The 24,748-nt window shown below is 46.7% G+C and overlaps 1 protein-coding gene across 3 annotated transcripts in view; it reads left to right on the forward strand.

Moving 5' to 3' along the window:
• Positions 1 to 24,748, forward strand: part of VPS8 (VPS8 subunit of CORVET complex) — a 2,529,257-nt gene that overhangs the window by 239,188 nt on the left and 2,265,321 nt on the right. For all 3 annotated transcript variants that reach the window (XM_069615741.1, XM_069615740.1, XM_069615739.1), the window contains exon 6: positions 2,919 to 2,973. In XM_069615741.1, coding sequence (XP_069471842.1) covers positions 2,919 to 2,973 — 55 coding nt within the window. The remainder of the gene's footprint in view (positions 1 to 2,918; positions 2,974 to 24,748) is intronic.

Below are 24,748 nucleotides of genomic sequence, written 5' to 3' on the forward strand. Positions count from 1 at the left end.
GCCCCTAAGGGGAACAAAAGGACAGCAAGGTGAAACAAAAGGACAAACAAGGGGAATCCTTCTCACCACAATAGACTTACCTAATTTTACCGCCGGAGGCATTTTTCCCCGAGACTTCATAATTTCTCTCAGCACCTGAATAAGGGAGAAAGCCACAGGTTACATACTGACATTATTTTATCGAACTGTGTTTGATAATACAAATCCTTACCTGAATGTTACCGGTTGCCACGAGGAACTCTTCGCTAGGGTCAAGCTGCAACCTGCAAGGAATCGGACAAGAGTGAAAGTCAGACATTTGAACTCTTACGAACTATATACTTACGGTGTCTCGCTGGAAATCTCAGAGTCAATATTGTTCTGGAACTCAACAATTCCTTCGAACCAGTGAAGCAACTGGTTATCTACGCGCCCCTGCGCTCAATGCAGGATGGAGAGCTCATCTTTCCAAACCATCAGGTGAGACTATAAGAGGGGACATTAAAGGTGATCAGTGGGGAGAACAGCGGAGGTGGGGGTTAACACTCAACTCCACGGGTGGTTAATTCCCTTTCTCCATTTGCAGAAGAATACTCCTAAGGGCCTAGCAAACGAAGCTAGGTGGGCCAGTCCAGTCTGTCATCTCGGCACTACGCGTCACATTGGTGGAGACCCCAGCTGTCCAGTTCAGATCGACGCCCCTGTGGGAGCCAGGTGAGCGTAACATATCTTGCCAGATAGGGTGTCCAGGTGGATACCTGCTGGACATACCTGGCCGCTATTGCTGCATACAGGAACTCAGACTCTCTCACCCTGTCTTCGGCCAATCCTGTAGTAAAAAAACACCTGACGGGCCCTATCGGGCTGTATCCCCCGGTCAAACGCCTGCATCCCACTTCAGACCTCAATGTGGTGCTAAGTGCTATAGCCTACAAACCATTTGAACCCATGGCTACAGCAGACATTAAGTTGGTTACAACAGCCCTTCTGGTTGGTCTTACGTCAGCTTGCAGAATGAGTCAGATCCAGGCGTTAGTCGCCTCAGAACCATACACTTAATTTCACAAAGACAAGGTTGTGCCATCCTTTCATATCAACGAGGAGATTGTGTTCCCCACATTCTTCCCGGACCCCAAAGAAGACGCAGAGAAAACACTCCACTGTCTGGATGTCAGTAGAGCATTGAAATTCTGTCTAGACAGAACGAAGGGCATCCGCAAGACACACACTGTAACATCTGGAGGCTCCAGGCATGGGCAGCAAGTCCCTATAGCATCCATAGCTTGATGGATGACAGAAGAGATCCAGGAGGCACACAAGGTGCAACGTTTTCCGCCGCAGGGCATATATGCGCATGCAGTAAGAGCCAAGGTTACCCCAGTCGCATTCCAGCACCACTTTCCCTTGCAGGTGATCAGTAGGGTGGCAACATGGGCCACCCCTTCAGACTTTTGCAAACACTACTGCTTGGATACCAGTGCCAAGGCAGATGCAGCATTCAGCCAAGCGGTGCTGCATAATCTATTTGCCTAGACGGTCAGTATTTCCTCCCCAGGGTGTTGTCACTTGTAATCCCCCAGATTTTAATTTCAAGGTTCCTGGTAAACCTTGGTAATCCAGGTAAAGTATTAGCAAAAAGAAGCAACAATTGCCAAGGCTATTATGTCACACTCCCAACATCTAGTTATACAAAACCGGTATCCCAGATTGTCTATTTTTTATCAAAACATCTGTTTTTTTGTTTTGTATCAGGATAACACATATTTTTCTTTAAAAACAATTCATTTCTACTCATTCATTTGCCAAGATGGGCCTTCACACAATTTTTAAACCTTTTGTCCTGATGAAGGCCGCAAAATATTGACACTGCAGTTTGTGGAAGAAATGGCCGAAACACACTGTGTCGACCTTAGATCAGCAACCATCAACACTGTACCAGTTAGGACAGGTTAAATATTAAGAAAAAAGCAAATTGAGAAACGAGCCTGGAGATGACCAGGGTCTGGTAATTGTACATTGAAAGAGGGATCTATGGGGTTCATAGATCAGAACTGTAAACATTGGTTCTATTTGTGTCTGTAAGGGATATATGTTTTTGGTTGTTTAAACATTGTATGAAGGCCCCTCTTAATTAATGAATGTGTATAAATGAATTGTTTTTAAAGAAAAATGTGTTCTCCTGGTACAAAATAAAAAAACAGACGTTTTGATAAAAAATAGACAATCTGGGGTACCAGTTTTGTATAACTAGATGTTGGGAATGTGACCTAATAGCCTTAGCGATTGTTGCTTCTTTTTGCTAAAGTTATAATCACCCATACAGTTTGGAGGAAAGGGGGTGGGGCGTAGGAGTAATTGTTACTCACTGGAGTGACTAATGTACTCCTAGTCCATAGTCCCCTTTCTTCCATACTTCCCACCATCCTTCCCCCTATAATAAGACCAGTGAGGTTCTTAACATGTAATACAGCTGATGCATCAAAAGGGGACTGAGGTGTTGCGCCGGTCGGTGGGATTAAGGGACCCTGTGCCCCTGCATGACAGTACATTTAAAGGGGAAGTGTCTTTTTCTGGTGGAAAAGAGATTCTGTTCCCGTCCCTCATGTGGGACGCCCATACAGAATGGAGAAAAGGGGACTATGGACTAGGAGTACGTTAGTCACTCGGGTGAGTAACACTTAATTTTTTTGCAAGCAGCTCACAGTAACCGAGTGATGGGCCTTTTGTTGATATCTCACTGTCACATGATAGATTTGATATTACTGCTCAGTAGACTCTGCAGGAGGACTAATAGTATATACATGCATCATTGTATGTATGACCCTTTTGCTGTACATGTGTAATGATCCACATATAGTTTTGTGATTTAGATTTTAATGATCTATCTATAAATATTAAGTGGAACACGTTTTTATGTCCAACTTTCTTCATCTTCCTAGGCTGTATCAAATCTAATAGCTGTGGGAACGTCACATGGACTGGCCTTAATTTTTGGTAAGTTTATCGTTTTTTGGCGTTGTCCATTTCTTTCCACATTGTGCTTGTTTCAGTTACTTTTTTTAATACTGAACTTCCCAGTGTTTCCAAAGCGACTGGGTGGTGTGACAACGTCCCTCCTGTTGCCCTAGCTGTGAGAAGGGTTCCCTTGGTTCCCCCTCAGGCTGGGGAATGGCCGGCAGTGGAGCGTCACATCAGCCCTGCAGACTCTTTGCAGGTTCTTAGCAGATATGCATGCTGATCCCTCGGCCCCCTCTGCGGCCTGATCAACTGACTTTGTTAAGATGGATTTTCAAAATCCATTCTGGGGGTGGATTCTGAGAGACCAATCTATTATGGTGAACAGCAAAGACACTAGCCAAACCCAATCAGGGTAGTGTAGCAGAGCAGTAAGGCTCAGAATCAGGAGGGGTGTGAAAGTGGTCCAGGGCTACAATGAGACACACAAAGCACTCCAGTTAGACAGAGAAGTGTAAACATATACAATGATTTTTTGCCCATTAAGGTACACTCTGAGCAATGAAAACCTCAGGTAAGTCTAATCACACGTATACATATATACATTCATCATTGGTAGGGAGGGGGAGTTTCTGCACAGAACTTTTACACTTTACCTTTCGGACAATTAAGCAAGAATGAATCTAATCATAAGCCATATTTTCAATGACTGTTTATAGAAATTCCAGTGCTGAGTTAGAAAAACAGATAAGTAATCAGGTAGAAAAATATAGTATAACAATTATGAGCAATCTTAGAATTAGACCTGTAACTCTTAGTAAATTCAGCCCTGATATGAATAGGGGCCCTGCACTCTAGAGTCACCAGTTCCACAAAGTATACTGTTCAGGTTACGCTTTCTATTGGATTCTGAAATGTCAGTGGTTGCGGTTCAGTATTCCAGAATGAACGAAACATCCAGGTAGTGCTCCGGATAAGATTTTGATGTGGGCGCGTTTTACTCCCTGCGGTTGTTTTTGTTTAAAAAAAATTTAAATAAAAAAAACGTTCTTTATTAAAACACTCGGAACAAAAAGGTACATAAGCATGATGAAGATTACATGGAAGCAATTAACATATTCAAGGGCATATTTTCATTTATACAATGTGGTAGGAGGACAACAAGGAGTTGTGCAACTGTTGACTTGTATAACCAAAGGCAGAGCTCCAGGTGAAGGGGGGGGAATAAGTATTGCGGTGGGGAGCACAACCAGAAGTCTTATTTAGTCCATAGAAGGTTTTCCCTGATTGGGTGCCAGGTAGGTTTTAAAGGGTTGCCATATGTCTTTCGGGTGGTTTGCCACTGGCTGCATTGTGGCCCATTGTTCTTCAGTGTCACTGGCCCAGACAACGGCACGCAGCCATTGGTTGGTCGATCGTATAGTGGGCCTTGATTAGTGCAACAGTAGACATCACATTGCAAGTATCGGACATGAATTCACCAGTTTGCGCACCCGCCCCACCTGATCATCAAATACATGAAAAAGGCATTGCATGGGGGTAGCATCAAGACTGCCACCCGTCATATCGGCAAGTACAGTGCAGACATCTTTCCAGTATCCATCAAGTTTAGAGAAGCTCCACACCATGTGAAAATACCAAACGTCATCCTCCCCACACCTAGGACAGCAACCCACACTTGTTTAGGTAAAGAGTTTTAAACGGGCTGAAGTATAGTGGTATCTGTGTAGGGAGGTGAAACCGGGAGTTGTAAGAGACCTCCCGGGTCTGTGCACACATCACCCCAGACCTCATCCGTAGTATCAAGATTCAGGTCTAGTGCCCATTTGGAGCGGAGCTTGGTTAAGGGTGACAACACTTGGCCTTGGATAAGATTATATGAAAAAGAAACCATGCCCTGGGAACCATGAGCATCCATAACGTACTCCAGTAAGGAGTCATCCTCTGGTTCAACGGGGAAGCCCGTACACCGCCCTCTAAACACTCTATGAATGCTGATATACCGAAGCAATTGTGAAGATTTGTGTTGTATGAGGGCAGGAATGTCATCTGCAGAAATGAAATTTACGTCAAACATGCTCCATAGTGTGCTAAATCCATTCTAAGATCGTCGCTCCAGCCTGGGCTGATTTCTGTAATCACTCCTTTGCCACTGGTTCTTTCCCCTCTCTTCTCAAGCACTCCCTTGTACACCCTCTATTAAAAAAGCCTTCTGCCGACCTCGCCATTCCGGTAAACTATCGCCCGATCTCTATCACCTCTTTCCTGGGAAATCTCCTGGAGAAGTTCTTAACTCCCAGCTAACCCTCCTCACTGAATCTGTTGGTTGTCTCCGTGACCATCAGTCTGGCTTCAGAGCAGCCAGAGGCATGGTAACTGCTCTCCTGAACACCTGTGAAGAACTGCTCTCTATCCTTGACTCCAGCTCTCCCTATGTCTTCATTCTCCTTGTCCTTTCTTCTGCATTTGACATGGTCAACCACAGCATCTTAATTAATCGCCTCCGTGAGACCGTGGCCATCACGGATCAGGCCCTGGCGTGACTGACCTCCTTCCTCCTAAACCAACCCTCCCAGGTTCAGCTTCGGTCCTTATTCTCCACCACCACTCTCTCAGCGTGTGGTGTTCCCTAGGGCTCTATCCTCTCACCCTGGTTCTTCAATGTCTACCTGGCCCCTTTGGCCCTCCTGATCTATACTTTTTCCTCTAACTTTCAGTGCTATGTGGGTGACATGCTGCTCTCTTTCAGGCTACCCTCCTCCTCTCTCATCCTAGACTGACTGTCCAGTCACAGTGCGCCTCTAACGATCTCTGCCTTAATGCCAGTAAAACTGAGATCCTTCTCATTGGGACCCCCCTGTTCCTGCTTTTCTTCCCTCACTCTGGCTGCCCTCCTTGGCCCCTCTCCCCTCACTCTCTTGTGAGGCAATAATCCTTGGGTCCAGCTTCAACTCCACTCTCTCCTTCTCTCCCCACATCACGGACCTTGCCAAGAAGACCCATTTCAAGAAGAAGCTCACTGTCTCCAGAGCTCTGGTTCTCTCTAGGCTGGACTATTGCAACAGCCTTTTTCTCAATCTGCCCAACCCTACTCTTCGCCCTCTTCAACTCATCCTGAACAGGACCACAAGACGTATCCTTGGCCTCAAGCCCAGGGACTGCATCTCTCTGGCCCTGAAATCCCTCCACTGGCTACCTGCGGCTGCAAGGATCAAGTTCAAGACCCTCTGCATTGTCCACAAGGCTTTTTGGGGCCATGGCTCTCACTATCTTCAACTATCTTTTCCTAAATATCTTTCTTTTAGAGTCCTCTGCTCGTCTACCTCTAATACTGTGCAGGTCAGTCGCTTCTCCAAGCAGAAAATGAAATGGGGGTAGATCTTTCTCCTCTACAGGTGCCTCCCTCTGGAATGGCCTCCCTGCCTCTCTCCGCCTTGAGCCGGATCCCCTTAAGTTCCGGAAGCTCCTCAAGACCTTGCTTTACTCCTCCTCTTTCTCGCTCCCTCTCCCCTGCTAACCTAACCTTGCTCATTCATCCATCTGCTGACTGGCTGCTTGGTGTCCTCTGAGTCTTACAGGGCACCAGGCCCCCCCCGGCCAGTCCCCCTGCACTTGCCGTCTGGCCCACCTTGGATTGCCACCTGGCCTACCTTGCACTACCTGGCTGGGTTGCTCACTTTAGCCCCAGCCTTCCTTGCACTTAACTCAGATCCCTGCTTCGCTGGTTGCACTTCCCCTTGTACCCTCTCCCCAGCACTTCCTGTTGCGCACTTGCACGATCTAAATGATACTAGGCCTAATAAGATAGCCTGTCTTGTCTTCCCCTTGTTCTAAATCCCTTGCCTGGTGGCACCTTGAAACACTTTTGTATAGGCGCATAATATATAATAAATCAATCATTAACTACATCTACCTTAGGGAAATCAGGGATACCGTTCCATAACGGGATATTTCCATGATAAGGATGAGTGACCCTCACTAGTTTCCATATCTTACACCAGGTCAGAGCAGTTACGCTCGCGGGTTCAACTGGGCCGGAGTCAGCAAACGGAGGGGGCACCACCAAGGATCTGATATCGCTCTCGCCAGCTGAATACATGGCCTTTTATATGTGTAGCGTGCCAGCTACGGCCTGAGCCTCCTGAGCAATTTGACCCAGTATATTGAAAAGATGACGCAGATTGAGTGCAGTAGAGCGCCCGGGTATAACGCCAGTTTGGTCCAAATTAATGATGTGAGGCATGTAAGGTGTGAGGCAAGTAGCGAAAATCTTAAAATCGGAGTTTATCAGGGAGAGAGAGGTCGTTATAATTCGCAGTGTTCAGGTGCTTTATCAGGCTTCAGCAGTACTGTGATGACCTCAAAGTGCTGGGAAGCGTGTGGGATTCAAGAGCTCACACCCACACCTTATGGAGATGGGGTGCCAGGGAAGAGTTGACGTGTTTATCTGGCGGGAAGGCCATCTGGCCACCTCGCTTTCCCAAGGAAGAGAATCAATTGCCCAAGAAATGTCCTCTTGCAAAAATGGGGAGATCTAGTTGAGCACTGGCCTCTGGTGATGATTGATTGTGCGAGTGCGAGACTCTGCATGGAACTGCTGATGTCGGCGTCAGAACAGGTATCTTTGTTCATGTATAGCTCAGAATAAAAAGCTTCAAATACCTTATTACCCATCGCTAACGTATGGACTAAGGTGCCAGATTTGTTCCTAATAAGCGGATGTAGTGACGGCTGCCCACCTGGCGAACTGCACGAGCGAGCAGTCTGCCCGGTTGCTCACCCTCACCATACCTCCTCGCCACCACCGGCGTTTCAGAAAACGTCTGCTCCCTCGTTGTGCTGTCTCTGAAGTGGTCTGCTGCTTCCTTGACCTGCGAGAGCGTGGTAGATGGGGTGTGGCGGCGAGGGGTGAGCCGACTGCCGCTGCTCCCAGCGGAAGAGGTTTTCTTCACTATTTCTAATGTCCAGCCTGATGGTTTTGAGGACCCCAAGCTCTGTGGCCATTGCGATACACCAAATATAAGCTTTGAAGGCCTCCCACATGGTACCCACCGAGGAGACCGAACCCACATTTGTCTCGAAGTAGAATTCATCATGTTAACTAAGGTTGGTTTCAAATGCAACATCTGTCTGTGCCTGACACTTAAATCGCCAATTAATACGGTATGTAGGGAGCTTGTAGAGGTTCAGAGTGCTCAAAACCGGAGAATGGTCTGAGTAGGTTCTGGGTAATATACTTGCCCAGGTAACCCTGGCGAGAAGGACCAGCCAGAGGTCAATATTGGAGAATGAATCGTGAACCGAGGAGTAGAATGAGTAGGTGTTGCCCCTGGGATTGAGGGCCCGCCACGGCTCAACCACACACAGATCAGCCATATTGTCCCGTATGATTTGTGCAGCCTTACTGAGTGCCCTGTGGGTGACAAAATAGAACAGGTCAATAGTTTCGATTACCTTGAAGTAAGATTCCAGGAAAGTCCAGGATGGGTGTCGCAGACCAAAAGGGCTGCTACCACGTTGGAAAAATTTAGCAGTCCAATTCTGTCTTTCTTTACCCATCATGGTAGCGGTCATATATCGCTGGCACTGGAATTAGACCAGAAGCAGGCTTTGGCAGCAGCTCTTTATGGGGCAGAACTGTGGGGGTATGCAAAGGTTGAAAAGTTGCTTGTTAGGGAAAATAATTTTATGAAGAAGTTATTGCTATTACCTGTAAGTGCACCGTCGGCTGTAGTCCATTTAAAATATGGCACTACCCCATTGGGTGTAGAAATGGTGTTTAGGCCAGTATCCCTTTGGGTAAGAGTGTGGACCCAACCGTGACTTGGGCAGTGCAGGGATGCACTGCTACATATCAGGTCATTTGATGGTGAAAAAAGCTCGAAATGAATTGCCCATGTGAAAGACGTATTGACCAACTTAAATGTGAGTGAGTTTTGGGAAAACCCACAGAGCCTCTATGCTTTGAGCTTGAGTAGGTTCAAGCAATTTTCTAAGCAGAGAGCATGGGACCTTCTCTTGTTTATCGCCTCCAAATTAAAGTTGGGCTCTGAGTTTCTGGAACACGGGCAGGGGGTTGGCTTTTAAGCATACCTGGATTTAATCATGCCTGCGTATGAGAGATTGTTGTACACGTGGCTTATGCTGGGTATTTTGCCCTTTGCTTTTTTTATGCATGCATGGAAGGGCTCTGTTTCTGATAAGTGCCCAATGTGTGGAGCTGCTAAGGAGACACTCACATTTTCTTTTTTTTTTTTGTGGGTCGATCCTATTGACGTCTGTATTTGAGACCTATTCTGCCGGAGGCTGGCATTTATTTGCTTAGTCTCGCACTGCTCTTTCTAACCCATCGTTCCCTTCCTTCAGTAGTGTTTGCTGTGGCTCGTTACATCCATAGAGCTTGGCTGCTGAGGAGGGCACTGACAAAGTGATGATGTCTTTGCCAATTTCGTATTATTTTGCCAAAATGAATAGTGTTTTAGGCTGCTATCATAGCTCTCCAAGAATTATAATGTTACTTTTAAAACCGCTTTTTAGACTTAGCATGTGTTCTCCTATTTGGCTGAGGGTGATGATGGTTTATGCAATATTTGCACTTGCACCTTGTGATTGTGGCTTCAAATGTTTCTTAACATAGAACTTGATGTAATAACTACAGATAAGAATGAACCCTTCTTTTAAAGCTTATTTGTATAGGTTTTTTATTATATTAACACCTTGCATTTTGTGATGTGTTCCATCCTGATGACTTTTTGTCAAATAAATGTTTTCTAAGCTAAGAGTGCCCTGTTGGTCCGGCCAATTATATCCAGGTTCACGTCTAAAATGGTATTGAAGTCACCTCCCCCAACATGGTAACCAGAGGATAGAGGGCCAGGTTGACAGTGATTCTGGTTTAGAACACCGGATGATTCACATTGGGACCATACACATTCAGCAATTTCACCTCCCTTCCCGCCAGCACCCCATAGGCCAAAACATACCGCCCCTGGGGATCTACACAATCTTTTTTATGCCTAAAAGAGCAGGGAATTGTGAAGCAAGATCACACCCCTAGATTGCGACAAGTGCGTGGTATAAAACCAATTTGTGACCCAATTCCTGGCAAACCCCTCGCATTCCTGCTGTTAGGGAATGGGTCTCCTTCAAAAATTATATTTTGACTTTATGGCATTCCACATGAAGCATAATCATCTGCCGATTAACTGCGTTCCCAAGCCCCTGCACATTCCAACTTATAAACGCGAGTTCACCCATCATCGCAGATGAATACAAGTATTCTCACCAATCTGTGTACCACTCCCAAAAGAGCACATCGTTGGTTGTCTCCCCCCATTATCTGTGTATTAATAATGCTTCTTCGAATGGATTGTATCCTCCAACGTATTCCACATCTTTGACATGTAATGTCCACAGCTGTGCTAATTCGGAAATTTTTCGGCCGAGGGGGTCCTGCGTTGATGGCGTCGGGTTGATGTCCCTTGAAGGCCTCCGTCGAGGGCGACGTCACCGGATGTTATAAATGGGACGCATGGCGCCTGTAGCCTCAGTTCTGTTTTTTCCGCAAACGTGTTTGCTTCGAGAACTTGGCGCAGCTCGTGTATTCTTTGTGAATGTCTTCATCTACCCCTCCAACTCCGCGGTCTGGCTTTAAGACTTGCCGGGACTGTAAGTCTAAGATGTCGATTACGGACCCGCACTGCATTTGTTTGTGGTGTCTGGGCGAGAGTCATGACACCGATGACTGTTCGAAATGCCAGTCGCTGACTGCAAAGGCCTTGCAGGAGCATAAGGGGAAGTTACAGGTAGGTTGGGGTACTAAACCCAGTAAGTCCAGAAAAGCTGCGAAAGGGATGTCCACCAACGATTCGAGGGGTGACTCTCCTAGTCGGAAGGAGGCCCCGGGTATCTCGATCCCGGAGTGGGTCCCGCCACTCGTCCTTGTCACTCCCGGAAGTGGCATCACCGGTCGCCTTTCCAGTCCTCGTTGGGGGATGGTACCGCGAGGAAAGTGGCTTGTCCCACTAAGTCCAGACTCCCGAGGAATGGGAGGCCTTCCGGGAGCAGATGCTGGCGATTTTTCAATCCCAGGGCACAGTTCCATCCACGCCTTTGGAAGAAGCCGGCAGGGAACGGTCTCGGTCCGATGCTCGCGCGCCTTTGGGCCCGGGTCCTCGGCGCGATAAACCTCGGGAACCGACGAGGTCCAGTTGATCGCCAGAGATGTGCTAGGGTCCAGGTCTCGGTTTTCGTCCCCCGCGAAACCGCAGAAGTCTGGTAAGAGCTCGAGGTCGGCATCGACTTCGTCGGCGCTGTGTCCGTCGAGTATGGCTGTCGGTGCTTTGCCTTCAGTCCAGCCCTCAGTGCCGTCAGCGCCATTGTCGACGTTGACAACGAAGCCGTCGGCGCCCTTGACGCCTTCGGGGCCATTTGGCTGGAATTTGCCTGGGGAGGTCCCTGGTAATGTGGATCCTCCAAGAAAGGCTAAAGCCAAAACAGGACAGCATTTTGTCAACTCCAGGCCCACTCCTGTTCCTAGGCAGGAGTTCTTTCAGCCTCTGGATGATATCTGAGGATGAGGAGAGGTCGGATTTAGAGTTTGTCTCCGGAAAAGACAGGAGCCTCATCAGGTTCAACAGGGTCAATCAGTTGGAGGAGTTACGTCAGTCGTTGCATGATGCCAGTGGTCTGAACACTTCTCCAGAGGTGGAGTTTGGCAGGCCTGAGCCTGGGGCTCATGCGGAATCCTCCTATAGGAGATTGATGGCTAGAGTTACTGAGTATCTTGGTTGGTCCAGTCCTTCAGTGGCATTCGTTCAGGATGACCTCACTGATATTTTGGATCAAGGTCCGTCCACTGACCCTGTGTTGCCATTTCATTTGACTTTGCAAAAAAGGGTGGCGGCTACTTGGCAGACCCCGGAGTCTCTTCTAGCAGTTAAAAAATCGTTAACTAAAAAATGCCACCCTTTCATTTGCGACCCTCATCTACCTTTCCTCTCACCCCACTCCCAAGAGTTTGGTGGTTCAGGCGGCTATAGTCACCTCGAGGCAGGCGGCGTGCCCTACCATCCCTCCTGATAGGGAAAACAACCGCTTTGATGGTTGGGCACGCAAGGTATTTTCTGCAGGGAGTATGGCACTGATGTCAGCCAACTCCACTTGTGCCTTGGCAAGATTTTCACACACTCTGTGGAATTGTGTTTCTCTAGCAGTTAAGCATATTCCCGAGGGGGAAGAAAGGGATGGGTTCCTTGCTCTCAACCAAGATGGCAAGGATGCCATGTGTGAATCCCTTCAGTCGGGGTTGGACATGGCCGACAGTGGTAGCCGGTCCATAGCTGGAAGCACCTTTATACGCAGGTTTGCGTGGTTGCGGAAGTCTGGTTTTGCCCCGGATGTACAAGCCCATCTTCTGAACATGCCCTTTGATGGCTTGCATTTGTTTGGCAGCAAGGCTGTCGAGAGCCTTGAGAGGTTTCAGACCTCAAAACCTGCTGCTAAATCCTTGAGGGCAGCTGTGCATCAACCTCTGCCTTTTCGTCTTAGGGGACAGCAGTGGAGGGGAGGTTCATTTCGTTACTACTCCTCTTTTGGTAGGACGCGAGGAGCCGCTAGTCAAAGGGGTCAACGTAAAAGTACCTGTGGTGGTCGGGGAAATAGAGGTGCCAAAGCCGCTCAGGCAACTGCCTCGTTGCCTTCAGGCGCTGCCGCAGCCGCTCCAAAACAGCTATGAGCCATGTTCCATTGTTTGTTCGCCGGTTGGGGGAAGACTGTCTCAGCATTTCGAAGAATGGCGAGCTATTACTTCGAATGCGTGGGTTCTGGATACAATAGCCCACTGCTACTGCCTTCCCTTCCTAAAGCGGCCTCGCAACAATGCACCAGGGAGTCTCTCTTTGAAGCTTCCGGGTCTGCTCCTTGTGCAGGAAATCTTGACCGTGCTGGAGAACAGTGCTATAGAACTAGTGCCTATAACGGAGAGGAACAAGGAATGGTATTCCACATATTTTGTGATTCCAAAGAAAGACTGGGGACTGAGACCCATCTTGGACTTGCGTTGGTTGAACAATTTCCTCAGGAACAACAAGTTCAAGATGGTCACTCTTTCTCAGGCCCTTCGACTTCAGGATTGGTTGGTGTCTCTGGATCTACAGGAGGCTTACTTTCATGTGCCGATTCATCCAAAGCACAGAAAGTACCTGAGGTTTGCGGCTGGCAGCTCGCACTTTCAGTTTCGGGTCCTGCCATTCGGATTGACCTCCGCCCGAGGGTCTTCACCAAGCTAATGGTGGTGGTGGCGGCAGCGTATTTCTGGCAAGGGGTGTATTCACGTCTACCCCTACCTGGACGACTGGCTGATCCGAGCATGTTCTCCCGAGCAAGCTCAGGATCATCTCGGCCACACCTGCCGCTCCCTCCACAAACCGCTTCTCCCTCAATTTCAAGAAGTCGCCTCTGACACCTTCTCAACAGCTCCAGTGCATCGGGGCTGTGTTGGACACGTCCTTGGGAAAGGTGAGGGCTAATCACATTGTGCAGATGGTGGACAAATTTCAACATGCCCAGCGTCTTCCGGCTTTCGAATTCTTAAGGTTGCTCGGCCTCATGGCATCCTGCATTTTTCTGGTGCCAGAGGCCAAACTGAGGATGAGATCCCTGCAGTGGGTCTTCAAGATGCAGTGGTCACAATTCTCAAGCAAGAGGTTGGATCCCGTTCAGATTCCACTCTTGGTCTTGCAGGATCTTCTGTGGTGGGCCAACTAGGGGAATCTGATGAAGGGGGGAGCTGTTTTGGCAACCGTGGCCAGAGGTGACAGTTGTGACGAACGCTTCCCTCACAGGATGGGGAGCTCATGCTGATGATCTGACCGCCAGCGGTCGTTGGTCTCCGTCAGAGTCCAAACTCCACATCAACCTGTTAGAGCTGAGGGCCATCAGGCTGGCCCTGAAGGCTTTTCTGCCGTCTGTGCGGGGGAAGAGTGTCCTGATCAACAGTGGCCATGCATTACCTCAACAAAAAAGGGGGGGGGGGTAGGGTCACTCCCATTGTCAAGAGAGGCGATTCAGCTCTGGTTCTGGGCAATACAGCAAGGAATATCACTCTCGGAAGTACATCTGGCCGGAGAGGAGAATGCAGCGGCGGATGCTCTGAGCAGGCAGAGCACGGTCTCTGACGAGGGGGCGCTGGCTCAGGAAGTTCTTCTGGAGATCTTTGATTTTTGGGGAACCCCACAAGTGGATCTCTTCGCGACCTGTGCCTACCGGAAGTGCAAAAGATTCTGCTCAAGGGAATATCCTCTGAGAGGAGCCTTAGGAGATGCATTCGTCGTGGATTGGTAATTTCCACTTCTGTACATGTTTCGTCCGGTCCCCGTCATTCCTCAAGTGTTAAGGAGGTTGCAGAGGTTCGGATCCCACATGATCCTCATTGCTCCGGATTGGGCCAGGAGTGCGTGGTACCTGGACCTTCTAGAAATGTCTATCTACCCTCCACGCCATCTTCCCTTCCGAGAGGATCTTCTCTCGCGAGAGGGGGGGTCGCCATCCAGAGGTCAAGACTCTCAACCTGCACGCTTGGTATCTGAAAGGTTGAGATATAAGGATTGGGAACTCCCGGATGACGTGATGGAGGTGTTGCTTTCGGTCATGCGGCCGGCAAAAAATCCCTGTACCGTTAGCGTAAGTTTTGTGACTGGTGCAGAGGACACAATGTCGATCCTTTTCAGTGTTCCATTCCCATGGTTCTGTCTTTCTTGCTTTCTTTGACCCACAGGGGTCTTCAAGTAGGTACGATTAAAGGTTACCTGGCGGCGCTGTCTATCTTGAAGCGCTCGTCTAAAGAATGCTCTTGTTTTAAGATTCCTTTAATTTCCTAATTTCTAAAAGGGCTCACTAATGTGTTCCTGCCATCCCCGTTTCAGGTGCCGGTTTGGGATCTGAATTTGGTCTTGAAATTCCTGATGGGTGCTCAATTTTAACCTTTGCACGCTTGTCCTTTTGAGACTGTTGTCTTTCAAGACGATGTTCTTGGTTGCGGTTACAACCGCTCGCAGAGTGAGTGAATTGCAGGCACCGGTGATGTAAACACTAGTATCTGACTTGGAGGGACAAAACGCTGGTATGAGTGTGCAAGGGTGTAGCCCCCTGATTCAAGAGGTCATAGTCTAGGATATATGTAGGGGAGAGAGTCATCAGTACTGCCCCCTTCAGTTATCACAGGTCGACTTGGTTCCCAAGGCGTCCAGCAATTCCCAGGGTATATTATACAAGTCCTTGTCCCAGTGAGGTCCCACTTGCCCAGACCCCTAGGGGAGAGGTTTGCATAGTGGGCTCACCTCCCTAGCCTCAAACGGGGTGGCTCCGCCCTGGGGAGAAGGGTTGAATTGCTCAGATTCATCACATAATTGAATGTGTCTCTCCCCGGATCTCAATGTTCTCCTTTAATAGGTGGTTACTGTTTCATGTCATTTCATCGCAGGATGTGTCTTCAAACCCCCCCCCAGAGTTTTTTCGGCAAAAAATGTGTGGTAAAAAAACCTGTGAAAAAACATCCTGCGATGAAAGAACATCGTACCGTGGTTACATACACCAACCGGGCCCGGTGCTCTGAAGTTACTAACTAATGATGATTTTGCTAATGGCTGCCACACTCCTATTGTATATCCACCTAGTGCCATCCAAATCAGGTCCCCACTTAGTTACAGGTTGAATGCCAATGGTGTTTTTAATATTTTTTTTTTAATGTGACAACCCCAGCCTGTACATGAGCCCCCCTGAATAAGCCTATTGCCTGTCTTATCTCAATTTTCCTAGGCCCAAAATGTGCATGTTTTATCAAGCTTCATAGCCTCAATGAGTGATGCCCACCTTTCGATCCTTCGCAGGATCTGATGTAATTTCAACCATTTTTTATGTCTTGCCCGTCTCTGATTAAGCAGCATAATCTTAGTATTTGTATCGTTGTTATCCTAATTTTCTTTTGCAGATATTTCTTTAAAGCTTTCTTTGCGAATTGCATCTTGGGAGCAAAGCCATTTCTACCAAGCATATACGTCACTTTATTATATACCTCATCACCTCAATTAGATTGATGAGCTGCTTAAGTAGAAATTCATATTGATTAATGCTTTTCTTATGTCAATCAATATCATGTGTATCTGTGTATTGTGGCGAACTAGAAGGAGTCGGACTAAGATGTGACATGTTCAAGAGTGTATATTTAAATAAGGAAAACTCATATCTAGCGCTGCCGCTATGAGGGAAATTCCCTGCCTAACAAACAAATAAAATACTAATGTGCTCATCAAGTGTCCAAAAGAAATATTCCGTAGTCCAAACCCACATACTATCTAGCCCTAACAGGAAAACAAAACAAAAATATGCACAAGAGAAAATAGCCTCTAGCCTGGGATCGCTTCCCAAGAGATGGTTTTAAAAGTTCTTCAATTGGTTCTAATGCGGTCTTCCAACCTCTCTACAGGCTTTGAACAGCCAGTCTTACATTTGTATACAGTTCCACCACATTCCCTCCTTTTCAGCATGGAAGGTCTATTTAATGCAATGCCACCATTTTCTTCTTGATGTTGGAAAATGTTACTTTCTCTGGTTTGGGTACGTGAACCTTCCTGGTCCTCTCTGTACCCAGTCTTGCTTTATATGCATTATCTCTATAGAGCTCCCCAAAGCCCTTTGCTCCTCAAAAGGCCTGCTTTAGCGGGGCCTCGATTGGGCGTTTGCCCGTTCAGGGATTCCTGGCTCCCATAAGCTTTTAGGCTTTCCCAGCCTTGGATAACAAGGTCTCCATTTCCAGGGCTCCCCCAAAGCCATCTTGCCCTCTGTTAGGCAGAATTATATGCAGTACACTTTGGGAACACCACACACAATTAAGACTACAAGTGACAGTACAATTTCACCTTTGGTACAAGCCTGTACTACACAGTTAAAGTGGTAGCAGTGGCTGAGCAGCCAGACCTATCTCAATAGTAAGTGAGCGGTATCAAATAGTTACACAAAGAACAGCAATTACTATGATTCAGGCAAACACTGACTCAAGGCTTTCAAGTAAAAGAATATACATTTATTTCACTCTTCAGTTGTATAACATTACACTATTATAATCAATTTAAAAATCACACTCTTAATACACCACACCACTTCCCTTAAATTCCAGACAAGTTGAACTCACAAAATGAGCAAAATGGCACTCCAGCAATTTAAAAGGGAGGGAAAGACAGCAGTTAACAGAAATTAAATCACACCAACAGGTAAGTACTCCGGGCAATTGAACAAGAGGGACTACAATGATAAAATCAGATAGAAAAGGCTTAGGGCCAAAGTCAATGGTTCAAAAGTCTTTTGCTCAAGATAATACAGTTAATTGTAGTTCGTGGTAAAGTTCGTGCCACGGATTCCGAACGAGGTTGGTTGGTAGAAAAGTTAGTTCAAAGAGAAGAGAATGACAAGCCCTCGGATTGGAGACAAATTTGAAACATTTTCACCGTGGCTGGACGAAACGAACAACCAGATTTGCACAGTACCTTAAAACGGAGAGGGAGCTGTAGCTGAGGCAGAAGTTCCTGGTAGTTCCTGCAGGCTCACGGTTCCTGAAGCGACTGTCGGACTGATCAGAAGTAGGAAGACTGGAGGGTCCTGCACTACCCAGAGAAGAAACCAGCAGCAGCAGAGCAAAGCAACAAATAAAAGGTGCGCTCCTTAAAACCCAAGCAGGGTCCGACCTTCCTGGCTATCCGGCCCACTGTAGCTCTGTACAGCGAATTCGACCAGAGGAGGGGTCCTGGCTTGCAGTTTGGGCGAACTGGTTGGTCCTACCACCTCAAGGGAAGATGTTTCCTGGAGGATCTTCTCTGTCATCGGATTCTGAAGATTCGGACCTGCAGCAGGGCTTCACCGGGCGGTTCAGTCGTCGTAGGGGTCCTCTTCCATCTGCTCCTCGCAGGTTCTTTCGTTCCATTGGCGACTCTGCTCTTCCAGTCTGAGACCTGCTTTTTATGCAGTTTTCCCCCATTCATACAGCCTGGATATCAATCACACAGCAGGGTGGCTGTCCTGGCAAGGACAGTCACCCAGCCAATCAAACAGGAGTGCAACTTGGGTTACCAAGGGAACCCATGGCAGGGGTCCTAAATCCCCTCCCTCACATCCTGCCTACTCAGACTTTCAGGCACCTTAAGGAGAGCTTCTGGGCAGAAGTCTGCGAAAAGACGGTGAACAAAGGGACCAAACCTGGTTTGGCGCGCAGAGTAAAACATGAGAAAGACATTTACAAAAAGAAATGGCGAATAAACCCAGCCGGAACCGTGATAAAACATATATGGTTAAGCGGGTTTATGTTTGAGGCTAATATAATAGCCTAAAACACTACCATGGGTATTTAAGATAACCGCGGTATAAAAAATAGGGTAGATACCACTGCCACCAGCCAAGTGTTAGTGTAAAGGGCGCAAAACAATGCTCCAAGAGACACAGACAAAAAGGGATAAGAATTAACCCTTTCCAATACTTCATGTAAGATGGGGTGTACTGGTTCTGTGGTTAAAGTGAATAAAATAAAGTTAATGGCAAATTTATCTTTTCTGGGGGACAGTAGTCAGCCCCAGAAAATGGCATCAGTGGGAAGTCAAAAGACAACCCTGTGTCACTGCACTGAAGGTGCTGTGTAACACATATAGAAATATGGTGCCATGGAGTAGGTGAGGCTCCAGTGCCCAAGATCACTCACAAAGTAGAAATACACATAGCAAAACACATGTAAGAGTGGGGAAAAAGGCTTGCACTCTTAAGCAAAGCTGAGGGACTCAGTAGGTAAGGGAAATTAGCCATTTATGAGAACTCACCCTAACACCCTCTGGTCGGCTTACTTTAGCGGTGCTTCGGTTGGGCATCTGCCCTTTTGTGTTTTCCCGGCTACCGGAACCTTTTAGGCTTTCCCAGCCTTCGACACAGCTGTTCGCCCCTTTCGCAGCAGCGTTACCTCTTCAGGAGCGTTTGCTTCCCATGCTTGGCCCTGTTCTGCAGCTGGTGTAAATATCTTGCAGAGATCAGGGATCTAATCCCACAACTGCGGTCTGGTCTCATCAGTTAACAGGTGCCAGGCCCACCACAGCTTCAGTGTAGTTGCGCCACCAGGCAAGACAGTCTCTTCACCGCCTCTCTTGACTTTGTTGCCGTCTAGGATGCCAGCCTTCCATCATTTTTCTAGCGATCAGCTCGCTCCTTACTCTACCGCCACCTCTGCAGCATAGCGTGGCTCTGCCCCTCCAGGACGGCTTCCCGTCAGAGGTTCACCTCTGCGTAAGATTCTCCGTCCTCCATTCCAAGTTCCTTTTTGTTTATGTACATCATCACAAACAAAAGGGGTGTGTCTCTGCTCTTTGACAGTGGAGTTCAGGTGAGATCCAGCATTGCCAGAAGCCAAAAAGATTGAAGAAATGTCATGATCACAAGAGTCTAAAACTGAAGTAACAAGACTTTTAGATTCCCATGTAGGAAGACAATGTACTCTGGACAGGGAGTTCCTTACAGAAATGGTAGGCCTTGTCACCAAGAGGAGTCACTGCCATTGAGGTCCCACTTTCCCAGACCCCTAGGGAGGGTCTGGATTAGTAGGCTCGCATCCCTAGCCTCAAAGGTGGTGCCTCCCCTCTGGGGAGAAGGGACGAATAGTCCAGATTCGTCACAGTACCATCAATGTTTATACCGTCATGGCTCAACCATTCCTGACCCCCAAAACTGAATATAGTCATTAGCTTTACAGAGCTTAGGTGCATTCCATGTTATCCAATCGGTCTGATTTGTTAGGTCAACTGTGACAACGTGGTCATATTTTGTCCTCATCCCTGCTCTGTCGACTGTCCATTGAACTATTATGACCTTTACGTTGTACTATATTAATGGCATAGATGTAATTATAATTTTTGCGTTAGTCATCCAGTACCAATATTAATTTCTTTTCTTTTTCCAATCCCCAGTCAGTGAGTAACTTCGCTATGGTGTATGCATTTCTTTTTTTAATTAATAAGAGTTCATTTTTAGGATTTAAGTTAATCTGTTTAAGTGTGGCAGATGGTATCTGATGGGCCACATTCCTGTCCAGCCGATGACACCCAAATCCTCCTTCCCTTGTCAGGTTCCTACAAAGAAGACTCAAGCACGCTCGACAAAATGTAATCCACAATTCAAACCTGGATGGCCACAAACTACCTGTGTCTGAACGATGACAAGACCGAGATCTTGCTGGTAGGCTCACCCTCCATGCTGCAGAAACGTAACCCACATCGCACCTCCTCCAAGATAGATAGGTTCCAGATCCTCATTTCAGCTGCCGTAAAAACATCGACGCCTCCCTCTCTCTCACCAAACAAGTGAGCGCGGTGGCCTCATCGGCACCATACACCGCTAAATTCGTCAATGCAGCAAGACAGTTCCTGACTCCAGGGAGCTGCCAGAGTTACCACTGGGGCTAAAATGGATTATTGTATTGTCCTCTTTGCTGGGACATCCGAACAGAATATTAAACTACAGATTATCCAAAACTATGCCCTCCGAGCAGCGCTAAACATCCCCCAAAGATACCACATCTCAGCCGCCAGGAAAAGGTGCACTGGCTACCTATCCAGGAAAGGATTATTTTCAAAACTCTGTCCACTACCCACAAATGTTTGAGCAACACAGCCCGCAATACTTGTCCTAGAAAATTAAGAGCCAAGTCCATCAGATCGGTCAGATCTCTCTATGCCCATCGGCTAACCCTACCAAAAGTTAGAAAAGCCAAAGGAGGCAGGTGGAGGGTGAGCTTCCCAACTGTAGCAGCTAAACAATGGCACGCCCTCTGCCTAGTTCTGAGAGCCGAGAACTCCTACAGGTCCTTCCACAAGACACTAAAAAGCTGCTTATTTGCCCTTCCTTCACCTGCCATAAAAAGCAGACTATTGCTGTTTTGTTACCTACACTCACTGTTTCTTTGTCTGCATGTTCCTGGCGTGCTCATACACTGCCGGGGGAAGCTTATGTATCATGTAACTGGTTCGCAACAGCGCCCTGGTGCCTCAGGGTTTGGGCGATTTACAAATGAAAAAATAAATAAAGCAGGGTATGTAGTCGTCATATGGAAGCTTCAGCCTCACAAGCCCACGTTCTGTGATCATATGCCAAGAGCAACCTCAATCGCCTAAGAATTCTCATAAATTATTCCATTTTTTTTAAATAATGCAAACTGAACTGTCACTTGTATGTAATCTCCGTTTGAGAAGTGCAGGTAAATTAGGCCCGGTGTGGTAAATTGATTTGCCTAGCATCACTCTTGCTGGTCAAGTGGAGAACCTTGGATTTGTGCTGTGCAGAGATGACCTGTTTCACTGTCTCCCGTTTACACTGTAGACAGCATTTCCTACCATCCCATCTTGTTTTATACCCACAGACTAAGATTTCTGCATTGTTCTTTCCTGAGCAGAACCTGTTTGTGTTTAAAAAAAAGCAAATGCTCAAAGCACCAAACCACATTCTGGAGCATCCTGAAAAAATAAAAGATCGTTATCGAAACCTGTTTGGTAAAACGAGTATATATATTTGTTTATTTTGTGACTGGATGCAAAAAGAGCCTAGTTACTGGCGACATACACTTAATTCACTGAGCTATCTCTATCATACATAGGGTGAAAAAGTAATTTCTTAAATGTACAGCAGTACATAGAGATGAGATTTGCACAGTTTGCAAAGAATTGGTACACATACATAAGACATAAAGTGTTACACTTAAGCAAACTGAGATAAGTGTGAACCGAGATAAATACAGATAAATGCAGATCCCCATATCATATTTCTTCAGATGCCATAGAAAGTGCTCTTCTGGAAAATGTTGAGCTTTCTTATGCCAATGGACAAATCGTGCATTCTTCCAGGAGTTACCTGTGGTTGTGGAGGATCCCACTGTACAAGGAGTCAGAGTTTCGAAAATGTGAAGGAGATCAAACGCACTTGGTCGCCACCTTGCCAGGGGAGAACGCAAGCAATCTATGACGAGATCAAAGCAACCAGTAAGGGTCAAAATCGATGAAATCTCGCGTGCTGCACAACACTGTCCTGAGAGAAATTTTAACAGGCTCGTCTGCTCGCAACTACCACTCTTCGCAATATGGCTATAAAACTGTCTCTCTGTGTTACGTAACAGCATGCGGTACTGACACAATACCAGACAATGTTAGCTCTAGCAAGCACCACAAAGAAACATGCGTTCCAGTTTGCTTGCACCGTGCTCTGTGCGCTGGGGCCTTGGACGCTGCTGCCGGTGTGTCTTGTGCATTGATGGGGTACTTGCTATTGGACTGCAGTAACTTTTGAATTTGGAAGTGACTGGCTTTTCAGGTACCCTGTCTTTCTCCCCTCGAGTAATGGAGTCCTATGGTTTTGCTACTTCTATGTGTTAATGAGTCTGTGCCTGTTCGTGTATTATGTCTGCTATGAAGTAACGCTTGTCATGAAAAAAGCCATTGTCACGCTCCATGGTCAGTGACCCTGCCTTGAGCATTCCAATGTATGCCTCTGACGGCTCAGTATCCAACCTTGGGGCAGTTTCCCCTGCCTCCCCTCTGCTCTGTGCGGACCGTTTATCTGAGGTCCTAGCACTGAGTGCTCATAGGAGGCAAAGATTATGTTTGGGGAAAACAGACATGTTTCATGATACTATTGGGGCCTTTGGGAGGATCACTGTTCTGAATAATATTAAGGAGCCTTCTGTTCAAGTAAACAATCTTGCTACTTTAGGCGCTATTGAGAACGATACCCAGCCATTGGGAAGTCTGCAGAAGCATTACCCGCCTGATCAATGGATGCTAGTTAAGACTAATATCTCCAAAGAACTGAACATGTGTAATCATTTCTCAGATTTTTGTAAATGGGCAGACCTATTGGAAAATGGTGTTGAGAAATTTCAGCCGGCGAAGATGGATCGGTCTTGTCAAACTGAAAATCCACCCCATCCTTAACAACTCAACATGTGGGTAAAGTGGGTAACTCTTGCCAGCCAGATTGTCTATTGGAAAAACATAGACAACATTTCACAAGCCACACAGGAAAAATCAGATTTTCCGGGCCTTGAAATGTCCACTTTACCCCCCTGTTGCCACATCCTCTCTGCCTATGGAACTAAATATACAACTGCCGCCTGTTAAATTCCTTGCTCTGGTGTAGGTAGGTAAATCTAAACCAGCTTTTGCCTGTCATTCTGTAAAGTGAGGAACCCTCCCATCTTTTTCTAGTCTGCGAATAAGGAAATCACAAATGCCAGCGCCGGTGGTTAAAACATTAAAAGACTGTCATGGATCACAGAAATTCTTTGTTATTACCAACGTTGAGAAACCATTTGGGAAAGAATCGCAAGAGGCACTACATAATAAAGTATTGGCATGGCTTTGCCAAAGGACCGGACCGTGAGTGGTTAGAAGGTCTGACCTGAAGCTTCTATGTAGATTGGAGATAGACAATTGGTATGCCCAGGAAAAACTAGGGGCTGTGTCTTGGTAGGATGTGGGTCCAGCAAATTGCCATACTTTTTAAGTAGTTGTCGGTATCGCCCTAAGGGTTCTTTGACTCGAATCTTACAGTTCACTAGATCCAAGATTACATTCTTGTTGTAAATAACTTACTTTATTATGAATATCTGATTTTGTTTTTGTTTTGTTTGCCTTACGTCTTTGTTTCTGTGTAGCACCCTGATGCCTGCAGGCTTTCGACGATTAAGAAATAAATAAATAAAATGAAATTGCAACAAATGCATTTGAATTCCAATGAAAAATGACGGTTGCTTCACAACAAGTAACTGTCTGAATGTTGCATGTATGTGTAATGGTATAGCAATTGACAAGCTTGCCTATTTTAGAGAGGGTAGTTGGCCCAGCAACCCAAGAAGTTGTCATTGAATACTCAGTTTTACTGAATATGGTCCACCCAGTCTCTGCACTATCTATCCCTTACCCCTGTCTCCCCCTGGCACTTGCCCTCCTGGACTGCCCATGCCTTCTTGCACTTCCCTCCCCTCTCCCCCTCCTCTCATCCCAACCCTTCCTACCAGACCAGACCCCTCCCAACTACACTTATTGTCACTGCTCTTGCACAATATGAATGTCATAAGGCCTAACAGGACTGTTTTTACTGTCATTGTTTTTCTCCTCTGTCGACCCACCCTAACCCTCCCCCCCACCCCCCCGCCATCCCCTATTGGCTTGTGGCACCTGGAAAAACACTTGTGTATAGGCGCCATGTACAATAAATAAATGACTATGCTTATGCTTGCACTATACTTAATGTGCACAGATCTGTATATCTTTATTTCTTTGGGATATCGCTTAACAATGTTTATTTGGCCTTGGACAGTAAAGATCATTCAGCTCTGTGTATGGAAGACCTACAGCAGTGTCTGCCATCCAGATTCGAATGTTAGTTCACCAAAGGGATCCTCCTCTTTGGTAAAATGGTAAAAATCCTGTGTAATATGGAAGGACAACAAATCGAAGATGATAATGATTTCTTCATGTTGTATGATTCTGGGGTTCATGCTTGCCAACATTTGCTTGCTCTATACTGATTGATTTCCTTTCTCTTTTTATTGATACTTTCTCCCTGGATTAAAAAGGAAAAGGTATGGACTACATTGAGCATGCATTTTTCCTGGTGCAAATGTGTACATTGTGCTTAAGGGGGAACTGTGCACTACAATTTGTGGCCGGTGTCAAATATTCTAAATTGCAGGGATGGTGTGGCCGTATGATGGAAACCTAAAAGTGTATCCTTACATTTT

This window comes from Ambystoma mexicanum, chromosome 9 (assembly GCF_040938575.1).
Source record: "Ambystoma mexicanum isolate Mex_15411 chromosome 9, UKY_AmexF1_1, whole genome shotgun sequence".
In the NCBI taxonomy this organism is placed as follows: Eukaryota; Metazoa; Chordata; class Amphibia; order Caudata; family Ambystomatidae; genus Ambystoma; species Ambystoma mexicanum.